This window comes from Glycine soja, chromosome 19, assembly GCF_004193775.1.
Source record: "Glycine soja cultivar W05 chromosome 19, ASM419377v2, whole genome shotgun sequence".
Lineage (NCBI taxonomy): Eukaryota > Viridiplantae > Streptophyta > Magnoliopsida > Fabales > Fabaceae > Glycine > Glycine soja.
The window spans coordinates 48,153,169-48,178,295 of NC_041020.1; the positions used below are offsets into that span (position 1 = coordinate 48,153,169).

Below are 25,127 nucleotides of genomic sequence, written 5' to 3' on the forward strand. Positions count from 1 at the left end.
AAAATAAACAACAAAGATAATGTTTTGATTAGATACCCACACATTTTTTATCTCCTTATATGTATAAATGTCCAAATTTGTATGTTTTCTCTGACCTTCACTCTCCCCTCTCTCTTACATTCTCTTTCATTTGAATAATTTCCTCTCATAAAGTGATACATATGATATGTTCTCTTATGCTTTAAATTCTAATATTAATTGAATGGTTAACAATTTGTAATTGAATATTATAAACTAATTTCATATATATATATATATATATATAAATTTATAATATACTCTTAACTTGCATCTAATATCATCTTATATCTTTAATGCCTATTCAATAATTTATCTTAATTTCTTATCCCTTTCCATTTATCATTTTCATCATCTTTAGTTTTAACTTGTGAATGTAAATATTTTTTAAAAGAAATTATCAATAATTAAAAACAAAAGTATATTACAACATAAATTATTCATTATAGATGAATATAATATTTTAAAAATTATTTATTACACTTTTCAATTATAATATGATTTATATATTTAAAATTATTTAATTATCATAAATTATAAATTTTAATTATATAAATATTTATTTATTTATTTATTTTGTGCAATGCAAAACTTAAAACTAATATATTATTATAATAATAACTAAATGGTTATGAATCTCTTATGAACTATTAGGTTCCCTATTTCTTACATTTATGTTTTTTATACATGCTGTTTAGAGTATAATAATAATGATAATAAAAATTCTTTTGTTTTGTTTTTCTTTTCTTACATGCTAAATAAATGTAATTTAAATATTTTTTTCTATTTTTATCAACCAAACAACCTTTATATTTATTTTATTTTTCATTTTTTTTGTCACCTAAAAATTCTTCCGTTCATTTTCTTTCTTTGCAATCAAACATACCGTAAAGTAATTGAACAACTCTCATTAAGTAGTTTGGTTTACATTTCTTGGTCACTTTCTTTGCATCTGATTTATTGATTTATAATAAAAATACTAACATGTAAAATAACAAAAATAAAATCTAAAATCATTAAAAAAAAAAAAAAAGAGAAACCCGCGTTTCCTCTGTTTTGCGTAAATGTATTCTTCCTCCCATCTCCGTGAAAGTCGATCAACACCTTCGCTACGTTTGCCTCCATTGCTATCGATCATGAACCATAACACTGTTCATCTTCCTCTAATTATATTGATCAACTTCGATGTTTTCATGGTTGATTTGGCTGACTTACGTACACTGCCTGTTTAAATAGAAGCAAGCTGACAGCACTCACAAGTCACAATAGTATTGATCCACAGAGATGAGAGGAAGAAGATGCTTACTCAAAACACGTAGAGGGAACATGTCTTTTTTTTATAAAAAAATGTTGGATTTTTTTTTTTTTTTTTTTTTGTATCCCACTTGTTTCTTCCTTCATACAAGACACCGTCGTACATTAAATATGATTATCTCTTCTAATGGGAATTTTTTCTTTTTTACATGATGGTGTTTTTAAATTTTATTTAATTACTAGATGTTAATTTCTCGTTGTGCGTGTTTTTCCAATAATAATACCAATGTGTCAAAACTAATAGTATAAATAAGAAAATTTTAAAAGAATATGTTATATGTCAGATAAACTGGAACGAGTCTATGTAGAACTCAAATTCCTCTAACACATATTGAGTCTTTTAATTATTTAAAATTTAATTTCGAATCAGATAAAGCCAGTACAATTGAACGAGTCTTAAAAACCTTTGTTAGAACGGGTTTAAATTTTCCTAACCGTTTTTTTTTATCATGCACATAACCAAATGCTTCCGAGATCCAAACATGGTGGATGTAATATTAATCAAGTCAATATTTTTAACATGTATATATTTTAATAAATAAAGTGTCATAATTCATTTTTAAAAATTAAACAGTTTTTTAGTCCTATAAATATTTATTTAATATCATTTTTTTCTTTTAAAGATTTGCAAAAAAAAAGTAAGTCGCTTAAAAAATTATAATACCATATTAAAAATAAAATATTTATATTAAGTATTATACTTGTCAGTACCGTCAACAGTTAATAATATAAATTTTATCTTTGAAAAATTCTAAATATCAGATAATTAAAAGAATCAAACATTTTCATGACATTATACTCACGTCATGTGTGTGTAAATAGTAAATTCTTCTACAATTATTACAATTTTTTTAACAAGGGAAAAAGTAAGTTTTATTCATCTCTGCCATAACACTACAATTATTACAATAATTATTTGAAGTATATTAATTAATTTAATAATGCTTAATTATTTTAATTTGTTTATAAGTTTGTTAATATTCATTTAGATTTAATTTTTAAGAATTAAAAATATAAAAAAAAAATCACTTAACTAAAAAGTATAATAAATATTTTTAATTACCTAAAATTAACTAAAAAAAATCCATTGGACAATTTTTTTTAATACTTTTCATTGAACAAAGTTGAACCCAACCTTACTTTTCCGGTGTCACGTGTATCTGGTCCTATAAGATTTTAGACCCTTTTTTTTTTTTTGTCGTCTTTGCAAAACTACATCCCCCAGCGACCAATCCCCCCAACCCCTTATTCCATTTCCTTGAAATGAGATATTTTATTTTAAAGATAAAGTAAGAAAATATTTATAGATTAAAAGCCCAACAATTGAAAATTATAATTAAACGTATGTATATGTATAACAAATGAAAAAAATATATATGTGAGTACATCGAACTGTCCGAAACCTTCTTAGGTTATTTAATTTAATTTCTTTAGATTCTATTGTCAAAATTCAAATAGGTACCAACATTAGATAAGACGCTGCAGCTTGCAGAACATGCTACCTGTTCTCTTTTGGGCTGTCAGCTACGACTGCGCCTGGACAATTTCATTTAGTCAATGAAATTCTATAAAATAATTTTGGACTAATGATTTGTATATAACCAACACCTAACGACAAAAAAAATACAGGAATAAAAATAAAAATATTAATACTATAAAGACCAAAAATTTAATTTATAAAATAATAAAAACTAAAACTACAATTTTAAAAATATAAGAAGTAAAGAAAAACTAAGATATATTATAAGAACTAAACAAAACAAAAAAAATTGTCAACCCATGAAGTTGAGTTTGTATTCTATATAAAGCCAACACGATAACAATTGTATGGCTCAATTGTATGGAACTCTATTTTATTCTTCCTGACCAATCTTTTGGAGTTGTCTGCATATTAATATATAAATGCATGTCATCAGAACGGGATATAATAATATGATAACGAAACAAAATAAACAAATGAGTGAAGTTAATTACCGTAAGCATAAGCATGGTACTTTAAAATGGGAAACGTATGCGTCGCTTTGTGGTTTGAACATTGTCAAAGTTGCTCACTAAAAAGTATTTGATTCAAACCCAAGTTCCATTTTTCATCCACAGCAAGGAAATATGCAACTTCTTAAAAAACATACAAAGTCATAGTTTCTCTAGATGAGCACAATTTTTAAATAAGAAAAATATCAGTATAATCAGTGTTGATTTAAGGTGATTTTCCTTTTTCTACCAAAAAAAGTAGCATGCTAACAAAATTTTATTAGTCTTTAGATTTGTTCCATATGCAGGCTCTGTTTAAATTTTTTTTACAGCATATACGCCCTGTTTGATAGAAATTATATTATATTATTACATATAAACAGTACTGTAAGTCTATTATGTAAGATATTAAGCAAGAAGTTCTTTTTCTGAAAAAATAAAAAAATAAAGCTAGAAGTATATTCTGTGTTTGGTTTGTCGCATTTTTTTTTTCTAATGCGCATTTTGAAAGGAACAAGATTTTAGTTTAATTATCTCAGATTTTCCTAGCTTGGTTACTTGCAGCAAAATTTTAATGGAGGAGGTTACTACACATTATCATTCTTGTCTCTTTCTATTGAAGTAAACAGTGACCTGTATAAAAACTTTGAAGGTTTAAAGAATTAGAGATATTTAGTAGTGTATGAAGATAAGAAATGAGAAAATATTTAAGTTTTTTTCTTAGGCAGAAAATATTTAAGTTAATTACAAATACTGTTAACTTTTTTAAAAGGAATATTGTTAACTTTAATTTTTAGTTACTTCCGTAAATTCTTTAATTATCTTATATTCATTTTTTTCTTTTAAATATTTGATAACCGTTGTGTAGAAATATATCTTGTAATTAAATCAATAAAAATTATAAGATTTTTTCTTTTTTTATTGTTTTTTTTGTGTGAATAAATAGAATTTTAACATCATTTAAATTTTTTATCTAATAGATATTTAAACGGATGAATTTATAGTATTTTTATATTATATTTACTGTGAAAATACAAAATAAAGCTTGAGAAAGAAGTTGAAGATTTAAAGATGCTCACTTAACACAACACACGTGTAAACACTTTTTTTTATGAATAAATATTAGTTATTAATTTTTGTTAATGAAAACTTTTAATTTAGAATCTATTTTTTTCTTGTCCATTTACAATCTTATATCTTCTATCTTCAAGCCTGGAAACACGTAGTCATAACAATTAGCTCCCATTGGTGCCTCAACCTCCCTCTCTCCCCCTCCGCCCAAGCCTTCTTCTTTCTTTCTCCCTTTTTCTTCCCTCTCCCCCTGGTGGCTGCATGCTTCATTAAAGTACCTAGGAGCCTTTCGTCAATAAAGAATTCTTGTACTTTATATAATGTTTACACCTTGGCCGTATAATATCATATTCGAAATCTACAAGCATAAATATGTTTGAGAAATGCTTCCTTGACCTTCAGATTTGGACCCTCTCCTGCTGTGTTTGTCTCAGCACCTCTCCAGCAAAAATATAGACCCTTACATGTATCTAATGGTTGACAATAAATCTTGAAAAAAACAAAACCAAAGTAAATGATGGCCGCTAGATGAATCTAACGGATATAAAATAATATATATAATCTTGTAAAATTAAATTGTTTATGTTAACCATTACATTATTTATATTATTTATTCTGTTATGTTAACATTATACTTCAAAATATCGTAACCATTATAATAATCAACATAATAAAAATACAATGTCTATTTAAGTGTATGTTGTTTAGATTTTATATTATTTTAAATTTGATTGAAAATATTTTAAGATATAAAATAAGATTAACAGTATAATACACATTCAAAAAGAATATAATAACTGAAACTAAAAATATAGTTTTGTTTTGGTGAATACTAAAAAATATTATTAAGGCTTGGACGTTAGTTGCCTTATTTTATCATATCCATAGATTTGGTCTCTCTTTATTTTAAAATGAATATGTTATAAGTCTAGATGTATCAAAAAAAAAAAAGAAAAAAAAAGGTAAACTTTGATGATATGATCAAAATTACAATTTTTTAAAAAAAGGGGATAACTTTTTTATTTTAAAATTAAAGGACCAGAATTATGAATTGAGAAAAATAAGAGATCAAAATTGTATTTAAGCCAATAATAAAAACCATTTGTCTCCAAATAAAAAAACAAGATTTTAAAATTAACTAAAAAACAGAAATTATAAATATTTCAAAATATGCTTTTATCAACAAAATAAATTAAAAACTTATAAAGAAATTTCATAAAAGCATATTTATTTCTATCATCCTATATTTTTCATATCTATATTTATCAATTACTTCAACGTATAATTTTACTAAGCACTTAAAGTTTTTTGAAAATTAATTTACTTATTTTATGATAAAATATTTTTCATTTATATAATCCTAAAAATGAATTGAATAGTACTTAAACCACCAACCATATAGATCAACTTATGTGGGATTATTTCATGTTAATTATTGATTTTGGGTTTTAGTCTTAGGTATGCATATTGCTATGTTAAATATTTTATGTGGGGTGAAAACATGTTAGGTCAAGTCACACTTTGGCAAATTTGAGTCTAACTTTTATCTGTTAAGGTTTTTTTTTAAGCCTTAGCCTAGCCTACCTAAAAGTTTGACCTGATTTAAATGTTTATTTACATGGAATGTTTTATAAAAGGTCAACAAATTAGCCAATAAACCTATAGGCTTAAGTAGGCTATTGAGCCTAACTACACAAACAGGAATGATCAAGCTTATTATTAATGTTAATGTTAATATTAATATATATATATATATATATATATATATATATTAAATTATACCAATATAACTTTGATAATTACTACATTCAGGAATGAAATCAAGAAAAAAATATCAAGAGGCAAAAAAATATTACATGATAAGTAAAATTAATAATAACTAACTTATACTCTTATACATAAAAAATGAAAAAAGGGATTATTGACCCTATCAACCAAATGAACTAAAATTATTAATTTCTCTCTTCTCAAAGAACGAAGAATTCCTTGAATTCATATACTTTAACAATACTATTGTAAAAAAAAATTCATACCCAAACACAAAAATGATATTAAAAAAAGTAATCTGATAAATCAACACCAGATAATAATTATAGAAGCCGAAGATAACAATTTTAAAATATGAATAACATAAAATTTAAAAATAAGAAGTTAAAAGTTAAATAATATGATATTAATGTATTATATTAATATTCATTAGCCAAATATAATAGACAAAAGTATAAACGTAATATAATAGCTAAACATAATAGACAAAGTATATTAATACTAATCTGTCCTTCTAATATATAATAGACAAAATCTAAAACAATTGTGAAGGTGAATATTTATCGTGAAGAAGGGAAAAGTTACTAGACTTACCCTCTGGCATTAAAACTTAGAATAGTAGAAGTTAAAAGTGTAATAATGAAGGAGGTGGTGATAATCACAACATCATCAACCATGATGTGAACTAGTTGAGGTAAAGATAATGATGGGATAGATAGTACCAATAATAATAATAATAGTGTGATAATAGTGGTAATACTTTGAATGAAAATAATGATGGTGGTGTGATAATTACAATGGGTTGAAAAATCATTGTCAAATATAACAAGAATATTTTTTTAAGCTAAAAATTGAATTCACATAATTTTTTTTTTTTAGAAACAAATTTAAAAATGTATTGAAAATTAGTCCCACTTTAACCGAAAATATTTTATTTAAAAATTACATTTAAAATTTAAAAATTAAAAATCAAAAACTCAAATCCAACTCAAGCAGGCCCTAGTGAATGCTGTGAAGTGAGTGACTCCGTAGGATTTTCCCAAATTATAGACGACATATGCCGCAAGTTGCCTTTGGCACGACTTGGACCACGGCCAATTGATTATTGTTTCTACGTGCTTTTCCAATTTCCATTTTATCCTTTTTTTCTCAGAAACATTTGGCATCCATCTTGTTAATCCCTTTGTCTCGTTGCTTTAAAAGTTGACCACAGCTTCGCACATCACGTTTGCAAAAAAAAATGCCTGGTTATATAAAGGAAAACAAAAGCCCCTTGTTTACAAACCCTTCATTCTTGAAAACCTCCCTGTCTCATCCCCTGCTTTTAAGACGCAGTGAGAGAGTTTACTGTACCAAACATCATCATAGCTAGCTTCAATTTATCTGATGAACCACATGGCATCTTGCTCCTTCAACATAGAATCGTTGCCCCACGATTGTGTTTCTGAAATCTTGTCACACACATCACCTTTAGTGGCATGCATAGTTTCACTTGTCTCCCCCTCCCTTTGCTCATGCGCCAACTCTGACACCGTTTGGAGAAGCTTCTTGCCCTCTGATTACGAGGACATTGTTTCACGTGCTGTGAATCCCTTCACCCTCAGTTTCTCTTCATACAAGCAACTCTTCTATTCACTTTGCCACCCCCTCCTCATTGACCAGGGCAACAAGGTACTTACGCTACCTTCTTTCAATTCATCAATGAAATGTTTAATCTTTTTTTAATATCTGATTTGATTATACAGAGCTTTAACTTGGAAAAGTCTTCGGGTAAAAAATCTTATATCATATCTGCAAGGGAATTGTCAATAGCATGGAGCAGCGACCCAATGATGTGGAGCTGGAAACCAATTCCTGAATCAAGGTAATTATTATTTTTTAGTTAAAAAAATTGTAACTTGTAAGATATTTATTTGAGTTAATTGGGAAAATTTGATTTGCTTGCAGATTCGCAGAGGCGGCTGAGCTGAGAACAGTGAGTTGGTTAGAAGTTGAAGGAAAAATCAGAACGCGGATTCTAACGCCAAACACGTCATATTTGGCTTATCTGATAATGAATGTTTCACATCGAGCTTATGGGCTTGATTTTGCGCCGTCGGAGGTATCGGTTATGGTTGGAAACAAAGTGCACAGAGGGAAGGCGTATTTGGGGGATAAAGATGAGAACAAGCGTGAGATGGAGGCTCTGTTTTACGGGAACAGAACAGAGGTATTGAGAAACGCAGCGTTTCAAGAGGGGATTCCTTTTCCATCGAAAAGAGAGGATGGGTGGATGGAGATTGAGCTCGGGGAGTTCTTCAGTGGTGAAGGAGATGAAGAGATCAAGATGAGTCTCAGGGAAGTGGGTTATCAATTGAAAGGAGGGCTTGTTCTTGAAGGCATCCAAGTCAGACCTAAAACATCATAGATGAATGCAAGCAAGACTCGTTAATGGATTTTTGTACTTGCCTCATAATTTTCTATTTTCTAATAAACTTCAAATATCTATAACTAAAAAATAATAATCTTATTTGATTTCGATATTTTTATCTTCAAATATTATAAATCAGTTTAACATTTTATTTTAACTTATCTTTTAAAACAAATTAGACTTAATTATATATATAAATAATTTTCAAAAGGACAAACACGAAATATCTTTTTTTTACCAGTATATATAAACAAAATGATTCCAATCCAAATCACGTACGTGCAAAATGTTGAACCAGTCCCTTTTTGGTTCCATCCAATCTAACGCTAATAAACTAGTTAATATATTATATATGTTTGTTTATTTCTACGTCACTTTCTTTTTGTTCTTTTTACATAAAATATTGTAAAAACAAAGAATGAAATAGAAGCATCATATTATTGGTTATCATGTTTTAGGAGTGCAAGCAAAAGATGATTCATTAATAATTTTGTGTACTTAATTCATAATTTTATAATTTTTAATAATATCAAATATACGTAAAATATGTGTTAGAAAATGATCCCAAGTATAATATACCACGTGCAAAAGGTTGAACCATTTCTCTTCGAATCTAATGCTGAACAAGTTGAACCCAAAACTATATTATGTTTATTTATTTCTATATCACATTTTTTTCTTCTTCTTTTTACACTTTTTTTCTATAAAAGAATGAAATGAAAATATTAATTTTTGTTATCAAGTTAATACATATTTAAATTAAAGTTTGTAAACTTAAGTTTGAGTTAAACTTAAGTTTGCAAACTAAATTTATAAAAGTAACTCAAGTCTTATTTGTATAAAAACACATTTTTCAAACAACAATTTATGTATAAATATATTTTTGAGAATAACTAAACATATTATAAAATTGAGTTTACTTTTTAAAAATACGTTTAACACAAAAAAAAAAAAAAACTTTTTAAAGGGATAACCAACCATATTCTTAGATGTTAGATGCGTTTGGACTTTTCTTGTATACTTTTTTTTTAAGAGAATTTTCTTCTTTTGTATACTACTACAAGGAGATGTGTGCGTTTCCGTTGGCCATGATGCGTTTTCGTTCCTTTTGTGAGGTTTGGACCGCGGCGATCTCCAGCTCAATTCATTACATGCCATGAAGTTTCGAATTTATTGGTCCACACTTTTTGGAGTGCATATATAAAATGTGTTGTATATCTGTATTCCAACAAATTAATTACATAATTTAATAATACAATTTTAAGCATGAAAGTATTAATTAAGAAATTAATAATAAAAAACATTTATCACAAATTACGCCGAGGATATATTAAAAATGATGACAAATTGTATTCATAATATTTTTAATTTCATAATTTACCAAAAAGAACATAATTATAAACGTCAAAATTAATTGGTGTTTCATTAAAATTAAAATATAGTCATTTCCGTGTCTGTCCGTGAGATTCACGTTGAATTCAACATCAACATCCAAATTAAGGAATTGTTCTAGTTTCTCGGATGTGCTCATGTCCGGGCTCCATGTTGACATAATTATTCAGAGCCAAAAAATATGTCGTCATATTAGCGATATGATTCATTGGAACATGCATGTCCCCACTGAGTATTGTTAAATTATATATAGATAGTAGAACTTGGTAATTGTGGAAGCAACTGTAATTTTGATTTGGTAGTGTTCCTCTTCACAATATGGAACATTTTATCATTCACATCCACTCAGGACGTTTGCAGGTCCTCTCTAGTCTCCTCCATTATCATTGCCGTGTTCCTCAAAGAAAGAATTGTTTGTCAAGTTATGTAAACCACGACCAGTTGACGACGGTAACAAGGCAAATTTTTATAATGTCTTTTTAATTTTAATATTTGCTGTTTTATCAAAGGACTTGAATAGTCACTTTCTTAGGAAACTTGTTGAAATGCAAAAAGTCACGTTTGGAATGTAGAAGTTATAATTATTAACTTCTTAGAATTACATTCCAGAACGTGAAACCAAAACACACTTTCTGATTGCCTTGCATTGTTGTAAAGCATGATTGCTAATTATGAAGGCTCAAAGCAAAATCACAAATTGGTCGAATGTAAACTCTGTCTTGAAGAATTTACAAAATCTGCCAACACCTAACACATTTGCTACAGTCTTCAGAAATGGCAATCATGATCATGCAAGACGTTGCTAGTGCACAAAAGTACACCAGAATATTCGACCGTATGCTTAATCCCAATTGTCATTTACTTATGATAATGATGGATAAAATGAACTGCATCCTACCCCACTGACACACACAATACAGGGACCCTTTTACTTGCAACTTCCATTGGGCTCGACTATGCTAATGAATAATTATGGCCAGTTGACCACTAGCATTGGCAAGGGGCTCTGTGGGAACTTTTTTCCTTTTTCTTTTTTAAACAGTGGAAAGCATTTTAAAATTATAAATGATTCATCGCTTTTAAGTAGAGAAATGCATACTTAAAATAATTGAGAAATTAAAAACCTAAATCTTAAATTTATATTTGAATATGACTATTTTAAAACAGCATTGATATATTATATTTTGAAAAATAACTGTTGCTTCACTGAATGATGTAACAACAATTGTCAATTTATATTTTATGTTTGTATTTAATGTTTTCTTTTAAAATCCGAAAAGCCTATTCTGAGAATACGTCCTATTATTTACAAATTCTTAATAAAATTGCTGACATTTAATGGGAGTTTTAGGAATATCTATAACACTATACTCCCGTTATCTTATATTATTTACATAATTCTTGAAAAAATAGTAATTACACAAGTTACTATGGTAATGATCTTCTTTGGAAAAAAATATCTTTATTAAAAAAGTTAAAATGTAATTGTAAATTTACTTACATACTCAAGTGAGATATTAACATGCAAGGGTATTATAGAAAAATAATTAATGTTTTCTTAATTTTGTAAAAGGACAATTAGTGTAAGATAGAAAAAGACATATAATACTAGGAGAGTAATATTGTATTAACAAATCAATTAATGCAGCACACATTTGCAGGATAAACGACATAGATCTAGAGAGAGAGCATCAAAGTGTAGAAATTGCAACTAAATACAGTTTATTAGCTTAAGGTTGATTGCGTATCCTCAGGCGGTGGAGCAAATATGAATTTTCCAACTAGTGAATTCATATTTGCGCGACTGTCTGTGGAGGCTCAAATCACATTCTAAGTTGAATTTAGATTGTATTTATAATTATAAGGTTGCAAAAAATAAACTTAAATTGTTAAGAAAAATATACATTGTTGTGATAAAGAAAAAAAATTCTAGACATGAAAGATCAAAAGTTATACGTATTCAGAAGAATTAAAAACTATTGATCCAAAAAATGATTTTTTGGGTTCAAGTACAAAATATTACCATAATCACCAAATTCATCATCATTTCAATGAAAGCGAGAACTCTCTGATGGAAGGATACAATAAGGTAAGAAAATTTTATTTTGGTGACTATAATTAAGGTAAGCATTTAGTTTTAGAGCAACATGTGACACTTATGATAGTATTAACATTTCCTGGTGACGAAAACAGATGCTCTCTATTGAGAAAACAACAGGCAAAATATGTTACCTCTTGAGCGCAAGGCAGCTTTCAATTACATGGGGAAACAGCACCTTGTATTGGTCCTGGAAACCCATCCAAGTCGAGGTTTGTGCATCATCCTAATTTCCAAATATATTTTTTTTCCTTTTACAATAGTAATTTCAGTTCATACCCAATAATAAAATCAAAAGTTCCTGTACTTTAACAACTTCACTTCATACATGTGTCATCTTAAGTTTTGAAGAAGCTGCTGAGCTGAGAACGATTTGCTGGCTAGAAATCAAGGGCAGCATAAACAGTTGAATATTATCTCCAAAAACATTGTAGGGAGCGTACTCGTTACCATCAGAGGTGTGGGTAGAGGTTTGGAATCAGAAATCACAAAGCACTGTTTACATACGTTGACGTTGCAAAATAAATGGCAAAGCCTTTTGTCATCATTGCCATTGTAAACCTGAAGATGAAGAATGGTCGGAGATTGAGTTGGGGAGTTTCTACAGCGATTCAAATGTGCCTCAAGGAAGCCAAAGGTGGGCTCATAGTTGATGGAATTGAAATAAGGCCCAAACCTAACTGTTAGTAAAAGCCTCCACATATGGGCCGTGAGGCCCGTAACGTGTTTATATATTTTATCCAGTGTAACCCTAGCAATTGCATAGCATAACGTGGATCCTGGGTTGTGTTGCTCCCGTGTCGACTCTTGTTTATTGTACATAAAACGATCGATAGTGTCGACTTCGTTCACTTTGGTTTTTTCAATCGCAGTGATGATAAATGTGAATCCCAGCTCATTATGAGGCCTTGTCTTAAGGTCTGGGAATAGAATCCTCCACTTCTATCTGAGCTTCTCTCTACTCTCCAATTAGGGTTAGCCCGCCAGTACTGCTTTAGTTTTAGGAGGATGTGGCTCAATTTCTAACTTCTTCAAAAAACTTGTTCTAAAATATATTTCCCTCAAATAAAAAAAAGGATGATTAGTCACAATGATTTCTTAATTTATCGCATTTCGCATGTTTCATTTTGCCTGCCATGTTCCAATCTGATGATGTCTATGGATTCTCTAGCTATGTTTGGAGGAAGATCGTATTTACAATTTTCCTCCTTTTGGCGGATTCTGCTCATTTAAGTTTCTACAGAGGTTTTTAGTTGGGGCGGTTTACCTCATCTATTTGCCAAAAAAATAATAAAAAATGGGACGAGTCTTTTGAATTAAATTTGCATTATTTATATTATTTTTGGTTTGGAACTTGGAAATATCCAAACGCAAATCATGGCCGCATGTTTGGTTTAGCATCAATTCGCAACTGTGTATAAATATTAGTAGTATTTTTTAATTAATTATTTCAGAATTCCTCTAAAAACTAATTATTTCGGAATTTAATAATTTTAAAATATATAATAATTCATTGTTAAATAATGCTGTAAAAGAATTATACTGTCTGTATATTTTAAATAAATATTGAGTTTAACTGTGGTGTATTATGTAAAATAATTTTAATAATTTTATATAGTTATCCAAATACAAATCATTATTATTTGTATATAATTTATGATTGAATAATTATATAAAATTATTTTATATTTTAATACATAGTGTCATAGTCTCTTTTCTTAATTTTGTCAAGAATACTTTGTTGATCTTTTTGTTAATCAAATAATATTTTTCTCTTAAAATATTTCTTAAACAATGGATACTGTTATCAATAAAATATTAAGATATTTTTTAATTCAACTTAGAGTTTTATAAGAAAACACTTGAAAATTTTAAATGCGGTGGTTCGTAACTGACAACGGTAGGACGGTGGTATTTAATTAAATGCAAGCAAGTTGAAGGAGAACCTTACTCTTCAAATTATTATATGTAACAAAAATTGTTCAAATTATTTAGAATAAATAACCAATTTTATCCTTAACATGTAATTCATTGAAAAATACATCTTAAAAAATGAAAATACAAAATTTAGTCGATGCGATGAATATGTCCTGCCGTTAAATCCCTTCTGTTATCATTAATAAAATAACTTACATGACACAGATAAACAAATTTGTCGCTGAAATAATTGTCAACATGAATTGTCAGCATAGGGGCATATTTGATTATAATATTTTTTTTTTGACTTTTTATCTTTCCAATCTACTGACAAATACGTCCCTGTATAAAAAGTGCAACAAATATATTCCGACGTTAATGATAAATTATGACTAATTATTATTATTATTATTATGTGTTTATAATTTACTGTTCCTATTCGTTTAAAACTTATATAATATATTTTTAAAATTTCCTTTTAATGTATATATTTTTATTATTTTGATTTTCTCGTCAAACTTTAATCTTTACTATTAAAAAAACTTTATCTTATACCTCATATTTAGATTGAAAATAAGATGTCGAGAATTTTGGGTAAAAAAATACAATCGGTCACGGAACCAAATTTATTTATTTATTTATTTTAAAAAGAGAATTGAATCAACTTTTTTTATAAAAAAAACAAATCTCACAAAATTCAAACTAGATAAAGCTAAAGTGAAATTATAAGTCTTTTTTTTAATCAATAATATATATATATATATATATATATATATATATATATATATATATATATATATATATATATATATATATATATATATATATATATATATATACACCTCAAATATGAAAGAATTTTTTGGATAAACCTTATGTGTTTCCATTCAAGACAACACGTATTATACATAATATGAATAAAATGAAAACAGTTACTAATAAATAAAGAATCCAAATACATTTAAATAAAAATATAATAATGCTCAAACTAATACATAGGTTAACTTTAAAACAAAAAAGAAAATTAATACAGAGGTTTATTCTTTGTCTTTGGGATGTAGAATTGTATTTTTCACTGATTTAGGGGTTGCAGTGACCTTACATTCTATTTGACATATTATGACATAATATGTAATAAAAATTAATAATTAATTGAAGAAACAAAAAATTTAAGAAATAAAAGGCTTACATTTTTTAAAATGGTAATTATGATATAAAAAAATTGAAAGCCTTATATATATATATATATATATATATTATTGATTAAGGAAAAAGACTTATAATTTCACTTTAGCTTTATCTAGTTTAAATTTTGTGAGATTTGTTTTTTTTTAAAAAAAATAGTTGATTTAGCTTTATTTAGTTAAATTTTGTGAGATTTGTTTTTTTAAATAGTTTATTAAATTCTCTTTTTAAAATAAATAAATCTAGTCCCGTGACAGGTTGTGTTTTTTCTACTCAAAATTCTCGATATATTATTTCCAATCCAAATATGAGGTATAAGATAAAGTTTTTTTTAACAGCAAATATTAAAGTTTGACAATGAAATCAAAATAATAAAAATATATATATTAAAAGGAAATTTAAAAAATATATTATATAAATACTAAACAAATAGGAGCAGTAAATTATAAACACATAATAATAATAATAATTAGTCACCATTTATTATTAACGTCTGGGTATATTTGTCGCATTTTTTATATTTTTAAGGATTAAATCTTACATTTTTATCTTTCAATGACGCATTTGTCAGCGGAGTGCGAAGATAAAAAGTTAAAAAAAATATTATGACAAATATGTCCTTATGCTGGAAATCCACGTTGACAATCATTCGCGTGACAACTTTGTCCCTACGTAACACGTAGACTATTCTATTAACGATGACGGAAGGAAGTCAACAACAAGACATATTTGTAGCACTTTTTACACTTTCAGGAATTAAATTTTGTATTTTCATTTTTAGACGCATTTATTTTGCGGGACAAAAGTGACTATTTACCCAATTATTTATATGAAAATGGAATATTTTGAGTCTCCTTATTTTTCACTTAAACTTAATTATGTTCTTTGCATTTTAATATCAACTTCTAAAAACATGTGAATTTACTTTCTCTCCATATTTAAATTTAAAATTTAGTGTCAGGTTTTATCGTCACTAAATTAAAATAAGGACTAAATTCATGTTTTTTTTAAAACTATATTTGGTTTAAGTGATTGAAAGTGGAGTGAAACTGAAATGTAATAAAATAAACCTAGGAGGACTCGATTTTGCTTGTTGCCAAATATAACCTCATTTCCCTTGTGAAATACATAAACATGAAAATATGTTGAAAATGTAAGACATAATCAATTGTGAAACCATTTTAAAAATATATATCTCCAATTCAATAAATAAAGTTCAACCAGTCATATAATCGATTATGTAACTTGCATAATCATTTATATCTCTTAATTCATATATATATATTTTAAATATAAACTTGTCATTGATTATAATATTTTAAATATATTTTTAAGAAAAAAAATCAAAACTTACATGATTTTGAAGCATGATCTTTTTAAATATTGTGCAGTGGAACTAATACCAGTATAATAAAAATATAATCTGTTGAGTTAATTGTAGTACGTTGGATGGAGTGGATGAGGTGGGATGCAGCATCTAAAGAAGCACCACGTGGCGGGCCCTACTGCTGATACGAGCAATAGTGATTAGTGAGGTAGTCAATGTGTACCGTTGGATTCCTTTCAAATTTCAATTTCCAAACAGAAAAAAGTAAAATAAATAGATAGGTACGGTCTACTCTACTTACTGGACCATACCAACCAAGCAACCGTACCTTACACTACACAACGGTGTCCTGCTTATCACTTTCCAACTTCCAACCTATATTCCCCATTTCTTTTTCCGGAATTTTCCTTTGAATTGCATTATTAATTAACGCTACTTTTTGGAATTAGTCCATATTGGGTGGTATATTTTTTTTAAAAACAATGATCGTTTATTTTTTATTTTCTAATGTAATAAAAATAAAGAAATATTTTTAACAACTAGTTAAATCAAGTCCATGTATTTAACATTTTAACACATATTTAGAATAGATATATTCTGGGTATACAATGGTCACAACAAGATTAAATTTTAAAAAACTAGTAAAATATATTTTTCTTGTGTACAATAGTCATTCAGGAGTTTGAATTTATGATCTGATGCATTTTGGGACAATATTGTTAATAAATATTTTAATTACTTATTAAAGAGCTAAATGTAAAAAACTTTATGAAAATTTATTATCTCCACTCTCTTACCATTTTTTTAATAAAAAAATTTACCCTCAATGCCAATTTTAGCCAAACTCAAATTAAACCCCAAAATAATTTGGAAACGTACTCTAATTAAATTTCTCCACGACCATTTTTAAATCATATGAAACTTAAAACAAATGCTCCAAATATTGATGATCTCTTTGCAAAACTTGAATGACGTAAAACATGCCTTAAATGGAGCAATCCCAAAGCAACAAGCCACCATGTTGTAGCTAGCATCCTTAAAGAAAGTTGGTGATTGCTAGGGCATAATTGGGGGTAATGTGGAAAAACAATGACAAAGAAAGGAGAGGGAGGCAGAAGCAACAAGGTTTCAAGATGTGTAATGTGTCAAGTCACCAACAATCTTTTAGTAGAAAGTGGCGTAAAGGTTTGTGCAAAAGATAAAAGTATTAATTTTAGAGCGAACATGCAAAGTTGATAGGACTAAGAATTTGATTACAAGAAATTGTAAGGAAGAAGAACAAAGTTGTTCTTAGAATGGAATAAATTATTTCCTCACATGCGATTATAATGAAATTTTATATCATTATACTAATTTTATGTGTATTATGTATGTGATAGTTAAACTAATGTAATTGACATATTGTATATTCAATTTTTTTTATTAAATTTTGTCAGTTTGACATATTAATGTGAAAACATTTTTTTATGAAATATAATGAATTTTTATCCTAAAATAATTGTAATGAGGAGAATACAAGAAAATATCTCATGAATATATGATTGCTACATTTATTGAATTCAAAGAGGCTATTATATAGCCTTTACAAATCTAACCAGAAATATCTCATGAATAACTGCATAATTCATTCGACTAATTCAAAAGCAACTAAATCCTACATACTAGGACTTATTAAAAACAAACAAACCAAACTGTAACAGCAACAACAAACTAAAACATAATAACAAGTAGCAAAAACTTCTTCATGTAATGGGTCTTAGTGCTTCAAATGGTGTGCAATTATGTCTCATGAATTTATTAACCTTCTTGACATTAGTTTTGTGTAATCATTTTGTTAATAAATTATAATATTAAAAAAATTAATTTAACATAAAAATTTATTTTTTATGGATGAATATAATATTAAATTATAAAATTTAAAAATTAATTTATTATTAAATTGCAATTGTCAATCTTTTACATATTTAAAAATGAAATCAGATTTTTTTAAAGGAAAAAAATTATGAACAATTTACCTGATCAAAATATTCATTTACTCTAATTAAAAAACTAAAAAATAATATAAAATAAAAAATATTTAAGAGTAGGAAGAAATAATCTTATTTTTATGACGCTAAACGTGTCAATGACCTGTTCAATTGGAAAAAGAATGATTCTTCCATGTGATTGCGAGTTAAATACATTCTTCTCTCATGTCCATGTTTTGTCCTGAGCAGGACGAGAAGACAACCTAATTCGTGTTAGTTATTATTCCCTTGTCAGCCTTGGATCTTTAATTTGTTGTTCCCTCCGCTTCAAGAAAAAAAGGACATTTATGGCAAAAAAGAGCAGCAGCATTGAACAAGTTGCGAGAGGAGAACGGGGTGAGGAACACAACACTCAATTCACATGGCCGTACCTAGACCCGTACCCCAAGAAAGCGAAAGTGTGAAACACTCACCTACCCTCTGAAATCTAACAAATCAATTCAGTTTTCCCTTCCCTTCCCTGTTTCTATTCACATTGTATTCTCCTCTGTTTTTTTCACTCAACTTAGACAAAAGAGAAAGGAAAAAACAATGAATCCAGAGATATCTCGTTGCAGGTTACCACTTCGCACGCTCTCTAAACACACGCACCACCCTCTTCTCCACCTCCGCCTCATGTTCCTCTTCGTTCCCACCTAAACTGTTTCCCTTCAATTCCACGTCACAATAACAACCTTTTTTTTTTAAGAAAAAAAACTTAGGAATTACGAGATTTCTGAAACCTTAATGTTGTCTGAATCCGTTTTCTGCCTCTTGACCGAAGACCTGCTCATCCGGGTCCTCGAGAAGCTCGGGCCGGATCGGAAACCGTGGCGGCTGGTGTGCAAGGAATTTCTCCGGGTCGAATCGGCGACCCGGAAGAGCATTCGGATCCTCCGAATCGAGTTTCTGCTCAGGCTGTTGGAGAGGTTCTGCAACATTGAGACGCTGGACCTGTCGCTTTGTCCTCGGATCGAAGACGGGGTTGTGTCGGTTGTGCTGAGTCAGGGATCGGCGAGTTGGACTCGGGGACTGAGGAGGCTCGTGCTGAGTCGCGCCACCGGGTTGGACCACGTGGGCTTGGAGATGCTGATTCGCGCGTGCCCCGTGTTGGAGGCCGTGGATGTGTCCCATTGTTGGGGGTATGGGGACAGAGAGGCCGCGGCGCTATCGTGCGCCGGGAGGTTGAGGGAACTCAACATGGATAAGTGTTTGGGAGTTACTGATATTGGGTTGGCCAAGATTGCTGTCGGGTGTGGCAAATTGGAGAGGCTGAGTTTGAAGTGGTGCTTGGAGATTTCTGATCTGGGGATTGATCTTCTTTGCAAGAAGTGCTTGGACTTGAAATTTCTCGACGTGTCCTATCTCAAGGTTTGTTTTGTTGCTTTCTCTCGCATAAAGGATTGTATATCATTGCTGATTGCTGATTAACGTTCATCTCATTTTGGGGTGGATAGAAGAGATTGGGAGAAAAGAACCAAGGTAGAGATGGAAAGTAATATGTCATAAATAATGTGATTTAAAAATGAAGAGACAGAAATAAAATGGGATGAAAATGATATGGAATAAAAAATGGGTGAAGGTTAGAGTTTTATTTTTGGGTGAATTCGGAGTATCCTTGGCCTGCACTCAAACACCAATTTCTCGAGATGCTAAGATCTGTTTGTTATTCTATACACACCGTCCCGAAGATTGTACTTTTGACTACATGCTTAAGGGGAATGATTATTTGTTATATATGCCACACCATATTGGTCGACAGATTAGAGTCATGTGAGAAACTTTATACCCTTTGTTCGTATTGGAAATAGGTTGAGGGCACACAGTTGACGACAGGGGTTAGTGACTTCAGCAAACCACTTCATTCCCTACCTTTGTCACTATTGATGGTAGAAAAGTGCTTTTTTAAATCCAATTCCTGATTCTTAAGTGTTTTTGTGGAAAGCACCGACTAAATTCTTCATGTGATTTTTGTAGAACTTTAATAAGGATGTTTGAGGTGTGAGGTTTTGGATCATTATCATTGAACAGTTAGTACTACAATTTGAATGAATCTCCCTTGTTCTTTCTTGCTTATGGTGTCTGAAGAAGAGATAGAAATTATATTTTTGGTTTGCGAAAGTTGAGAGCAATGCAGAATCAATAGAGTAGGAAAAACATGTTCCTTGATGATTCATGATAAATCTACACTCTGCTTGGGATGTATGGAGGTAGAAAGAGGAGATAGAAAGAAAAACAGATAAAGAGGGAAAATTACATGTCATAAGTAATGTGATGAAAAAGAGAGACATATAGGAAGAAATTGGAGTGGAAAGGAGATGAAATAGAAAATGAGTCTATGTTTATAAATTGTAACTATTGCTCCTTGACTATGGACAGTACACTACAGTACTTGTGTTTGTGGTGTTGTTTTCAACACCATTCCCAAGAACAACATATTTCAATGACATTTCTGTTTTACATCATTACCTTAGCTAACAAACAGACTGTATTTGATTTGTGTTCTTATTTCTTCTTCAAATTATACATTTTTTAAGTAATTTAAAAATCTTTCATCATTAGGTAGCAAGCGAATCTTTGAGATCAATAGCTTCTCTATTAAAGCTTGAGGTTTTCATTATGGTGGGCTGCTCTTTAGTGGATGATGTTGGATTACGGTTTCTTGAAAAAGGATGTCCACTACTTAAGGTAATTTATTTCTCATAAGTTGTAAGCTATGGCAATAATGGTTGAGAAATTAATAAAGTTGACCACAAGGATTCTGTGGAGCATAAACATAAAATATTTCCATGCATTGCAGGCAATTGATGTATCAAGGTGTGATTGTGTTAGCTCATCCGGTTTAATATCTGTAATTAGTGGACATGGAGGTCTTGAGCAGTTGGATGCGGGATATTGCCTCTTTGTAAGTTTATTCTATAATTTGTGATGTATATGATATCAATGTGAACCATGTTTTATTGTGATAAGTTTTATATACACTAACACCTCTGGCATTTTCTATAGGAGCTTTCAGCACCTCTTGTTAAATGCTTGGAGAATTTAAAGCAGCTGAGAATAATTAGAATTGATGGTGTTCGAGTTTCTGACTTTATCCTCCAGACAATTGGCACCAATTGCAAGTTGTTAGTGGAACTTGGTTTAAGCAAATGCGTTGGGGTGACCAACAAGGGAATTATGCAGCTAGTATCTGGCTGTGGCAATTTGAAGATACTTGATTTGACTTGTTGTCAGTTCATCTCTGATACAGCCATCTCTACTATAGCAGACTCTTGTCCAGACCTTGTCTGTCTGAAGCTAGAATCTTGTGATATGGTGACTGAGAATTGTCTTTATCAACTTGGGTTAAATTGCTCACTTCTCAAAGAGCTTGATCTTACTGATTGCTCTGGCATCGATGACATAGGTAAACTATGGAATCTCTATCTTTTTAAATAATATATCCGTCTTGTTTAAAATTGCAAATGGTTCTAATTAATTTATTTCCAACTTTCTGTTTCGTGCAGCTCTAAGATATCTATCAAGATGTTCAGAACTCGTAAGATTGAAGTTAGGATTATGCACAAACATATCAGACATAGGATTGGCACACATTGCTTGTAACTGCCCAAAAATGACTGAACTTGATCTCTATCGGTAATTGAACTTTATAGTCAACGTGGTTAATTGCTAATGATTCAATGAAATTATGGATAATGTCGTGATGCTGTTTCGTTCATTTTGTTCTTTGATCACAGATGTGTACGTATTGGAGATGATGGGCTAGCAGCGCTAACAAGTGGATGCAAGGGGTTGACAAAGCTCAACTTGTCATATTGCAATAGAATTACAGACAGAGGGATGGAATATATCAGCCATCTTGGTGAACTATCTGATCTGGAGTTGCGTGGGCTTTCAAATATCACAAGCATTGGTATAAAAGAAGTTGCAATAAGTTGTAAGAGATTGGCAGATTTAGATTTGAAACATTGTGAAAAAATTGATGATTCAGGTTTCTGGGCCCTTGCTTTTTATTCACAAAACCTGCGGCAGGTCAGTTGTACTACTTTTACTCAATCAAGTTATTAATATTCTGAGTCTCTGCATTCTGACCAACAGAGTAGTCTGGTCTCTAAATTAAAAATTCAACATTGTTTGAAAATTATAAGTGTTTCCTCAAGGAACATAATTGACACTCATCTGGCTTTGTTACTTTATCAATTATAAACTGTGGTATGGCTTGATCTAATTGACATATTTAAAACTATAATTCTCCAAAGATCAAAGAAACTTTGATTGGATGCTTATCTGGGCTCACTGCAATCCCTTCTTCAATTGTGTTGTTTGTTTTCTCTTTCCTTGCTTTTGTAAGTCTGCATTTAAATTTGATTTTTATGTTCTTGTACTTCCAGTCACCCTGTTGATCTATCTTCTGCTCTGGACACAAAAAAAGAATATATACATAGTATTTTTGTATTGTTAGTAACCTTTTGTTCTTTAGATTAAAGTTTCTGCTACAAATGTTACTCTTATTCAGCTCCATTTTGGAATAACAAATAAAGGTGGATGTTAAAGATAATATCTGTTGTATAGAAGATTTTATTTTAGACAAATGAAGAAAGGAAAAGCATTTGTCGAAAAGAAGAAATCATATTAGTCTTGCATTTCAAAAGAAGTTGATGTTTCTTACTGGCTTCAGTGATCTTTTATTTCCTTTCAAATTGACAGTGTGATATGTGCTCTTAGTAAATTAAAGGTTAAACACACAATTTAGTCCCTATACGTATCATGGATCTCAATTTGGTCCCTACACGTAAAAACTTATTAAATTGGTTCCTATATACTGATTTGGTCCTTGTCACTGTTAACCTCCTTTTGCATTCTTAATTTAGTCCCTATACATGTAGCATACTTTGAATTTGATTCCTATACATGTAACACATTTGGTCCCTTATATGCAGAGACCAAATTAAGAATGTGCTACACGTATAAGGACTAAATTAAGAATGCACTACATGTATAGGGATCAAATTAAGAATGTGTAATAGAGTTAATGGTCAACGTATGAGGGTAGGAACTAAATTAATAACTTTTGCATGTAAATGGACTGACACAGATTTGATAAGTTTTTACATATAAGGACCAAATTAAGAATCTGTGACAATTATAGGGGCTATATTATATGTTTAACCTAAATTGAACTTAAGAAAATTTGATACGTTGTTAATACTCGGATTTTACTTCACACCACCTGAGTATTTTCTTTTGTTTTCTATAATCAAACTTCTACTTATATTTTGTAGGAGTGCATGTGTTAATTATTCTTCAAATAGGTTAAGCATTGATGTTTATTTACATGAAAACGGCTTGTAATGATAGAATAACCGTTAAGATTAGGTGTTCTAATTCTATGTTCTAACTAAATATAGTGGTGATGATGACAGATAAATATGAGCTATTGTATTGTGTCAGATATGGTGTTGTGCATGCTTATGGGTAACTTGAAACGCCTGCAAGATGCCAAACTGGTGTGTCTTTCTAAAGTGAGTGTTAAAGGATTGGAAGTTGCCCTTAGAGCTTGCTGTGGTCGGATTAAAAAGGTTAAACTGCAGAGGTCCCTCCTGTTCTCGCTTTCCTCAGAAATGCTCGAGACCATGCATGCACGAGGGTGCAAGATCAGATGGGATTAGCCTGAGCCACGCTATTAATCAGTTATACTTTCTTTTCTTGGAAGCTGATGCTGCTTCATTTAAGATCTTTTTTATTCAAAATTTTATATTTCTCTTGCATTTTCTTTTCCTTAAACTCTGTTACCCTAGTGAGATGCATACGAGTTCAATTAGGTGACATTGACAGATTTCTAGAGAAGGTATTTTTTTCACCTTCTAAAGTTAACATTCTCTCCAATAAAGCATAAGGTTACTTATCTTCGAATTTAATCTGATTTCAACTTTACCTGTTACACTTGCAAGGCTTATACTTTTGCCGATCCACGTATCGAATCTAAACTAAAGCGTGTTTGATAGTAGATAACTTAAGATTAGGTATTCTACTTGTATAAATTAGGTGAGAAAATTATTGTTTAAATAAATGCGATGTTTGAGTCTTGAGGAACTGATATATTTACAATAATAAGATTGTTTCTAAACTTTTTTTCAATTCATTTTCCTTCTATACTCACCTTTTATGAAAAAGAAATTTAATTTCGTCTTTTCTGCAAAAAGGAGGTTTAAAATGTGGACGTATAAAATCAAGTTGAAGAATAATATTTTTCATATATAGGCATTGGCCGCGATTACAAAATTTAGAAGTAGTATTGGCACAGCGTATAACTAAACACTTTTAAACTTTTTAGTAAAGGAGAGAAAGACAATGTGAACTGGAATGCATATTTTTTGTCTCTTAAAATTAGTATGCGAACTTATAATTAAAATGGCGTGTAAATATAATTATGGGTCATCATCCTCTATTGGTGTAAAGTATTTGCTATTTTTTTTTTATCAGCAAACAAGTTAAGTTTTATTATAAATAAAAACGGGGGATATAAGAGGTACCCCAATCACAGTGCAGTAAACTAATACAGCAAGTTTAGAAACAAACAAAACAAGCAGAGACCCTGCTTATTGTTCCTAGCTATACTTGTTTCTAAACGCACAAAATACGATGATTAAT

General features: G+C 29.7%; 2 protein-coding genes, 1 non-coding gene and 1 pseudogene across 4 annotated transcripts; all 4 read left to right on the plus strand.

Annotated features, from left to right (window-relative positions):
• Nucleotides 1-7,404: 7,404 nt before the first annotated feature.
• Nucleotides 7,405-8,663, plus strand: LOC114399147 (F-box protein PP2-B15-like). Its single transcript, XM_028361271.1, has 3 exons — nucleotides 7,405-7,812; nucleotides 7,887-8,005; nucleotides 8,089-8,663. Exons 1-3 carry the CDS (start codon nucleotides 7,528-7,530, stop codon nucleotides 8,546-8,548), a joined length of 864 nt encoding a protein of 287 aa, XP_028217072.1. The 5' UTR covers nucleotides 7,405-7,527; the 3' UTR covers nucleotides 8,549-8,663.
• Nucleotides 8,664-9,618: 955 nt separating this feature from the next.
• On the plus strand, nucleotides 9,619-12,839 carry LOC114398899 (annotated as a pseudogene).
• Nucleotides 12,840-12,902: 63 nt separating this feature from the next.
• Nucleotides 12,903-12,998, plus strand: LOC114401079. The gene has a single exon (XR_003664193.1). It is a non-coding gene; the product is annotated as a small nucleolar RNA snoR69Y (small nucleolar RNA).
• A 5,648-nt stretch (nucleotides 12,999-18,646) lies between these two features.
• On the plus strand, nucleotides 18,647-24,405 carry LOC114400669 (F-box/LRR-repeat protein 3-like). 2 transcript variants are annotated; one of them, XM_028363236.1, is made up of 7 exons: nucleotides 18,647-19,847; nucleotides 21,039-21,164; nucleotides 21,277-21,381; nucleotides 21,483-21,882; nucleotides 21,983-22,112; nucleotides 22,214-22,508; nucleotides 23,928-24,089. In XM_028363236.1, the coding sequence occupies exons 1-7, from the start codon at nucleotides 19,224-19,226 to the stop codon at nucleotides 23,958-23,960; spliced, it is 1,713 nt and encodes a 570-aa protein (XP_028219037.1). In that variant the 5' UTR covers nucleotides 18,647-19,223; the 3' UTR covers nucleotides 23,961-24,089. The 2 variants fall into 2 exon arrangements, with proteins under 2 accessions (XP_028219037.1, XP_028219036.1); XM_028363235.1 differs by having other exon boundaries at nucleotides 18,650-19,847; nucleotides 23,900-24,405.
• Nucleotides 24,406-25,127: the final 722 nt, after the last annotated feature.

What these genes read in the sequence shown, in the direction of transcription:
- LOC114399147 (XM_028361271.1), top strand. Translation starts at nt 7,528, where the DNA reads ATGAACCACATGGCATCTTGCTCCTTCAACATAGAATCGTTGCCCCAC. An exon ending in TCATTGACCAGGGCAACAAG is followed by an intron (nt 7,813 to 7,886) that starts GTACTTACGCTA and finishes TTGATTATACAG; the next exon opens with AGCTTTAACTTGGAAAAGTC. An exon ending in AAACCAATTCCTGAATCAAG is followed by an intron (nt 8,006 to 8,088) that starts GTAATTATTATT and finishes ATTTGCTTGCAG; the next exon opens with ATTCGCAGAGGCGGCTGAGC.
- LOC114400669 (XM_028363235.1), top strand. Translation starts at nt 19,224, where the DNA reads ATGTTGTCTGAATCCGTTTTCTGCCTCTTGACCGAAGACCTGCTCATC. An exon ending in CTCTGGCATCGATGACATAG is followed by an intron (nt 21,883 to 21,982) that starts GTAAACTATGGA and finishes TGTTTCGTGCAG; the next exon opens with CTCTAAGATATCTATCAAGA. An exon ending in ACTGAACTTGATCTCTATCG is followed by an intron (nt 22,113 to 22,213) that starts GTAATTGAACTT and finishes CTTTGATCACAG; the next exon opens with ATGTGTACGTATTGGAGATG.